Source organism: Drosophila pseudoobscura, chromosome X (assembly GCF_009870125.1).
Source record: "Drosophila pseudoobscura strain MV-25-SWS-2005 chromosome X, UCI_Dpse_MV25, whole genome shotgun sequence".
NCBI classification, from domain to species: Eukaryota; Metazoa; Arthropoda; class Insecta; order Diptera; family Drosophilidae; genus Drosophila; species Drosophila pseudoobscura.
In genome coordinates, this window is record NC_046683.1 from 25,892,565 (window position 1) to 25,899,999 (window position 7,435).

The 7,435-nt window shown below is 43.1% G+C and overlaps 1 protein-coding gene across 1 annotated transcript; it reads right to left on the reverse strand.

Annotated features, from left to right (window-relative positions):
- Nucleotides 1-2,820: 2,820 nt before the first annotated feature.
- On the reverse strand, nucleotides 2,821-5,093 carry LOC117184885 (uncharacterized). Its single transcript, XM_033383984.1, has 2 exons — nucleotides 4,292-5,093; nucleotides 2,821-4,233 (listed from the first exon to the last, which is right to left on the reverse strand). The coding sequence occupies exons 1-2, from the start codon at nucleotides 4,939-4,941 to the stop codon at nucleotides 3,927-3,929; spliced, it is 957 nt and encodes a 318-aa protein (XP_033239875.1). The 5' UTR covers nucleotides 4,942-5,093; the 3' UTR covers nucleotides 2,821-3,926.
- Between the last annotated feature and the right edge of the window lie 2,342 nt (nucleotides 5,094-7,435).

Below are 7,435 nucleotides of genomic sequence, written 5' to 3' on the forward strand. Positions count from 1 at the left end.
ATAGCACCATAGATTCGTTGATGTTCTGCAAACGGTTAGATCTTTCAATGCTTATGCGCCATTGTGCATTCGTCACAGATGATGATTTTCGATGCTGACCAAAATTTTTCCACTGCGAAGTTTTTCAATATTTCAATATTTTCAATATTTACCGGTAATTTTAATGCTAAATGAGCCGTACGGCATCCTTCTAACAATATGGCTGCTATTCCAGAAGAAGCAATATTGGATCTCGCACGAACAGTGGCTAAAACTATTGACATGAGGAATGTCTTACCAGTTTTTATTGGGGATTCAACAGGGACCCATTTGTGTGAACTGCTAAATTCAATTTCTGGTGCCCGTTCCAATTCTCGATCAAATGCGTCATTCATTCCACGATTCGGCGCTGGCATTCCTAAGCTGACTAATAAACTACCGCATATGACGTAACACATGTCTACAATCAATAGTAAAGCTCGATTATGTATCTCCTCATTCATTTCAAGATTGGGATATCTGGAACTTACACGAAATACAAAATATGTTTTAACATATTATCCTTGTATTCGGTGGGTTCAGTAGAGAGCGTGTCGAAATTATGATAGAAAATAATGTGCGTATCTAAATGGAAATGCAGAGATGATAGCTTCCTCGACTGTCGTATCCAAAAAAAAAAAAACACGTATTTTTATTTAAGGCGTATACGTTTCTGTTTCCAAAAACACACAAAAAATATATGTAGTGTAAAATTAAACAACATCGATTGAGAGATCAAATTAAAATAATAACTTTTCCAACACAAATATTTTGTAATTGGAGTGTGGGAGACTATTTCCCTTGCATAGGAGAAACTAGACTTCTCCACCTTTAAGCCGATTGTTTTTAGAACCACATGCGTGGTACCTGTAATGGAAATATTGGAAAAAGGTTGATTAACAATTGATATCAAAACGTCTGCAGCGTCCGTGTCCGTGGTGTCCGCAAGCTGGCTAGTTGTCCCGTCTATTCCGATCCCACAAGTAAATAGACGTTCCGGACCTCACGGCTTGCCCCTGACCTCACATCTAATGATGTAACTGCTTTTATACAAAGCAAAATAAAAGCCGTCGGTTTAACGGTGGAGAAGTTTAATTTCTCTTATGCCAGGGAGATAGCTTCATTCAAAATAAGTGTCTCCCCAACTGATTTTGACACCATTTGCTCTGCCAAATTTTGGCCAGAGCATTTGATGTTGAAGGAGTTTAAGGCTAAGAAGGAGAATAGGCCCCCCATAACTCTTACAAATCATCCCAATGTGCCATCGTCATCTTCCTCTTCTTCCCGTCCTGCTTCCACCCTTCCAGAAAACTAACTTCTCTTTTAATAACCTATCAGAATGTTAGAGGCTTACGTAGTAAGCCGGTATAGTGTTGAATTTGCTTCCCACGTTATTGTGTTTACTGAAACCTGGTTAAAGCCGGACATACTTAGTTCCGAGGTTTTGGCAGATCGGTACACAACTTTTAGAAAGGACCGTTCGTCTCGACGTGGAGGGTTCTGGAGGGGGTTCTGATTGCAGTGGACTCTATCTTCACGTCGGAACACTTCACAGTCTAGGTTCACCCGGAATTGGAATTCCTGTGTGTAAAACTGATTCTTCCCGCTTTCACCATATTCATTACTTGCTCGCATATTCCGCCTTCTTCGGATATCTCTATTTATGAGCAGCACTTATCCGCTTTAACCGCTGTTGCTTCCTCGCTATCTGATACAGATCGTATGATAGTTCTTGGTGACTTCAACTTGCCAGGAACTGTTTGGTCTTCGGTAAACGAGTCTAGTATCCTAGTGCGCATGTCACGACATGAATTTGTTCACGGCTTGCTTAAACTGTCCCTGTCTCAAGTCAATCATGTGAAAAATCCCTTGGGTCGATTGCTTGATCTCTGCTTTGTATCGGATCCGACCATAGTGTTGTTAACCCAATCCCTTCCGCTCACTATACCTGATTCTTGATTTTTTGATTCTTGTGTCCTTCTTGTCCGATTATATCTGGAAAACCTCCTTGGATTACCAAAGAGTTATCCAGCCTTAAAACCTTAAAATCAAGAGTTTATACAAAATTTCAAGAAGTTGGTTCTCCTACTTCTCACTCTCGCTATGTAATATCTCGGTCAAATTTTTTAGTTCTTAATGCCCATTGCTATAAGAACTACCTATCTCGATGCAGGATACGTTTTTCTCAGGACCCTAAACAGTTTTACTGCTTCGTAAACAGTAAGCGTAGAACCGCACACCCATCCTCGCTATCATTTTGTAATACGTTGGCAAATAATGATCAGTCAATTGCCGATCTTTTTGCCCAGTTTTTCCAAACCACTTATTCTGAGTAAAGGTCCTCTGGTCATCCGTACCCATACGATTTACCGAGGTCGAACGGCATTTTCAGTCCATTACCGCTTGTTGAGACAACGAGCTTTTTCGTTGACTATGATTGTTCAATAATTTCACGAATTAATAATTTCCGAAACGTTATAAATTTTATTATAGTTATTTTGTGTGTTGAGGGTGGCCGAAGATGCCGGAGCCTTTTACAATAGTATAAGAGTGATACACTTGGATGAGGCAAGCGAGCCGATCTCGAGCCAAAGTAATAGATTGGGGACAAAAAGGGTCTGTTCTCCAACTATTTCAAGCGGTAACTACTAGAGCAGGCGCAGCTGCTGACGGCTTAGCGACGGCATAGGAAAGAAAAGATAACTAGGACGACTAGGATGATTAAATGAGAGCATGTTGCTGAGCGAGCATAGATAAAGCTACGCTTACGTTACGTTAGTTTAGTATAATGACAGGAAAGGAAAGTGAATTGATAGGCAATAGAACGATGGTACAAAATTTACACTCGGGCTTCGCCCGAACATACTCCCCCGTGGAAGGATCCATGCCTTTCACCTCATCTCGTAGAGGCAATAGAAGTAGTTTTGCAAGTGCTCTTCGGCTAACACCTGTAGGCATCCTGATCAAGGCGACTCGAGATACGCCATCAGCTCCTGGCATGAGCTTGAGGATTCTCGCTAGTGGCCACTTCAGAGGAGGGAAGTCCTTAACAAGAACGACATCATTGACGTGAAGCTCAGGATTCCGGGTGCGCCACTTCGTTCTTTCTTGAAGACTGGTTAAATACGATTGGCGCCAGCGAGACCAAAAGATTTGCTGAAGCTGAACCAAGTCAAGCTCCAAGAAGGTTGTGAAGGGGGCGCCAACCAGAAAATGGCTGGGCGTGAGTACATCGAGATCTGCAGGGTTCTCTGAAAAAGGAAACAATGGCCTTAAATTAATGATTGCACAGATATTGCACGCGAGAGTGCGCAGCTCATCAAAGCCAAGAAGCGAGGATCCAAAGGCACGTCGAAGATGATGTTTAGCAAGCTTGACTGACGCCTCCCACAATCCTCCAAAACGTGTCGATCTAGGAGGAATGAAACGCCAATCAATGCAATCGGCGAGACAAGCTTGATGCACGGCTTCTTGATGACTATCGCTTAGGAATAGCGACTTAAGTTTCGCCAGTTCGTTCCGCGCTCCAAAAAAATTGGTGGCATTATCTGACCAAATACGAATCGGTCTTCCACGGGTGCAAATGAAACGGCGAAGAGCAGAGAGGAACGCAGACGTTGTAAGATCCTTCACAAGCTCGATGTGAACCGCCTTGGTGGAGAAGCATATAAAAATGCTCATGTAGCACTTTAGTGGGGGCCGGTTTCGAACTTCTCATTTATACAGGAACGGACCGCAATAGTCCACGCCGGTAACTAAAAGAGATTCGCTGACTCTGTCCACCGGAAGATCTGCCATTATTTGCTCGAGAGTTCGAGGCTTCACTCTAAAGCATCTGACACACTTTTGGATTATGTGTGCTACGGTCTTTCGGCCACCGATTGGCCAGTACGTTTGACGAATGACGGCTAATAGCGACTGGGTGTTTTTGCGTGAAGGTGTTTTTCGTGTAAGTGCCGTATCAGAGCAGAAGTGATGGAATGATTCTTGGACAATATTATGGCATGCCGTGCTTCGAAGTCCAAGGTAGAGTTTTTAAGACGCCCTCCAACTCGAAGCAAACCGCAATCATCTAAAAATGGTGAAAGCGAGACGATCGAGCTTGAAGCCTTGATGTCCTTTCGCGTTTCCAGGGCTCTTATTTCAGTAGATACACGAGATTGCTGAGTAAGACGAAGAAGCAGTTCGATTCCCAAACGCAAGACCTGCAAGACGCTGCAAGACCTCCACAGTTATTCCAGACTTTCGTCGATGAATGAATTTGCATACATACGCAAAAATTCGTTGCATTTTGGGGAAGGAATTTACAAATTTTGATTCTTCCACCAAATATCTTGACGCGCAGTTTGTAATTAGTATGGTTTTTCGTGCCTCCAAAAACGGCTCTGGAAGAGCAGGCGTACTTGGCCATTGATCCTTACAGGCTGTCAAGTATGTAGGTCCATACTTCCAAAGATGAGAATTGATGAGCTCAGCTGGTAATGATCCTCGAGAAAGCATATCGGCAGGGTGTAGATAAGTTGGCACGTGCAGCCAAGACATTTCAGATGTGAGTTCCTTAATAACAGAAAGTCTATTAGCGACAAATACATTGAAGTTGGATGGTTGATTCTTGATCCAAGCCAAAACGACTCTGGAGTCACAACAGCAATAATAAGAGCAATTGAAGTTCATCAGAGACACTTCATGCATAAGCTGAGCGAGTAGCGCTGCACCACGTAATTCCAACTTGGGTATTGTGATAGTCTTTAGTGGCGCTACACGAGATCTGGAAGATAGAAGATTTGCCTTGACTCCATTGTCGCCTTGCGAAACAGCGTAGATGCAAGCTCCATAAGCACTCATGCTGGCATCACAAAATCCATGCATTTCAAGGTTGCTGCTTCGGAGGAACGATAGGCGCGGGAAAGAAAATTGTTGCATAGAGTCAAACTGCTGAATAAAGTTGATCCAAGTTGTGCGTAAGGAGACTGGAAGACTTTCATCCCAATGAAGCTTTTCTTTCCACAGCTGCTGTAGAAATATTTTTGCTTTAGTAATTACTGGCCCTATAAGTCCGAGTGGATCAGAAAATCGTGCAATAGTTGACAATACAATACTCGCTTAGTTGATTTCGAAGGGACTTGATTGGGACAGAATGAAAATAATAGCTCATCCGAAATGGGATTCCATGCTAAACCTAGCGTCTTGGTTACATCGCTGCCATCAGTAAATTTAACAAATGTTTCCTTATCTTCATGGGGTGTTTGATCGAGTACAGATGTATCGTTGGAACACCAAATCCTGATCTTGAAATTTCCTTTGGCTAAGAGTCCTGACACCTGGCGAATTATTTCCAGCACCTCATTTGTAGTATCTCCCACCGTTAGCAAATCATCCACGTAAAAGTCCCGCAACACAACTTCAGAGCCAATTGGATATGACGAACTCTCGTCTGCCGCTAGTTGGTGCATAGAACGGACGGCCAGAAATGCTGCTGGTTTCGTTCCATAGGTCACGGTATCCAGCTTGAATGTTCTTAGCTCCTCGAGGGGTGAGTCACGCCAAAGTATGCACTGCAGAAAACTATCTTGGGGCGAGACACGGACGCATCTATACATTTAACAAATTTCACCAGTCAATGCTATACGAACGGTACGAAATCGAAGAAGAGTCGTAACTAACTTTGGCTGAATTGTTGGGCCTGACATCAATATATCGTTTAGGGAATATCCTGTAGATGTACAAGCGGATCCGTCGAAAACTACTCGGAGTCTTGTGGTGGTTTTATCTTCTCTTAAGACGCAGTGATGAAGAAGAAAAAATTTGCATTGTTTAAGTGCGTCACCTTTGACAGGGGACATGTGATTCAAATCGACGTATTCCTTTGTAAATGCGGCGTATTGGGCCTTGAGAAGTGTTTTGCGAACCAACTTGCGCTCTAGATTGAGGAATCGCCGATATGCTTGTTGATAAGAATCTCCAAGAAGACTGTCACTCAGCTTTAAAGGCAATTGAAAGCAGTCCTCGCCACTTGGAAGCCGACCGCAATGTTTTTTGAAATGTTCCTCGCAAGCAATTTCCTCCTTTGTTGCTTCTGTAGCGGGACCGTGGCAGTTTTCCACTTCCCAGAACCTTCTCACTAGCTCATCCAAACCAACGGTAGGCGTTTGACTCAATTCCGACGAACTAGAGGCAGCTAGGAGCACTGAGCTGTGGGAGTAATGACCTCCACCTGGGACAACCCAGCCGAGACGGGTTTCTTGTATTATAGGAAGTCCCCTCTCCAATTTGATCTGTCCAACGCATAAAATGTCGTAAAATAAGCTGGCTCCAATAAGTACATCGATGCGCTGAGATTTGTTGAAGTGTGGGTCAGCAAGGCTGATATTGGATGGCATTTCCCATTTGGATACATCAAATGAAGAAGCAGGCTGGTTTCCTGTAATACGCGGAGCAACGAGAGCTGTGAGACTCGTGAAGTAATCGGAAATCGTGGATTGAATGACCAAATTAACTGAACATTCCGTATGAAATGCCGAATCAGCGCCGATACCGGATATCAGTATCAGTATACCCTTTGGCTCGTTTCAGCTGAAGCTTCTGAGCAAAGCGAGAGGTTATTAAATTAATCTGAGAGCCTGAATCCAGAAGAGCCCGGCAAGGAAGAAGATCACCAAATCGACTCTTTATCATAATGACTGTCGTGGCTAGACGCACTACGTCTGAGCTAAGATTCTTAGCAGGAGGCGAGCATGGTGATGAAGTTCAGGTAAAGTTAAAGTTTTCTGAACACATTTCTACCATGGTAAATAAGGACATGGGCGTGCTTGGGTTTATAAAGAGGTGGTCAACGAAATTTGACGACCCCTATATAACAAAGACTCTCTATACCTCGCTTGTTCGTTCGATCTTAGAATGTGTTGTGTATGGTGCCCTCAGTACAAAAGTACACCAGGACCGTATAGAATCAGTATAGAAAAACTTTTTACTCTTTGCTCTGCGGGGCCTTAACTGGGGTAACATTGACAGCCCTGATCTGTTGAGCCGCATAAACTTCACGATTCCTATCAGACTTACTAGAAATTTTAGATCGAATTATTCCTTGCATGAACCGTTTAGGGTCTTATGCTCGGATTATAATTCCCTCTACCATATTATATCCACCACTATTTCTCTTCCTCTTATTAAATTACTAATCCTTACACACCTTTCTAGAATTTAGTAATTGAAGTGGTATTTGTGTTTGTAATGCATGCCTAGTTCTCTTAGTAAGTTTAGTTCTAATTTTCCTCGAATATTAGACTTTCCTGCATGCTCGCATAACAGCCTTCTGTTAGCTTCAGACGGGCCAGTTGACGGTGCAGTAATTGCATCGCCTCTTGTAAGATGCAGTCATTGCATGTCAACGTCCAAAGAATTTTAAACTGTCTGGCTC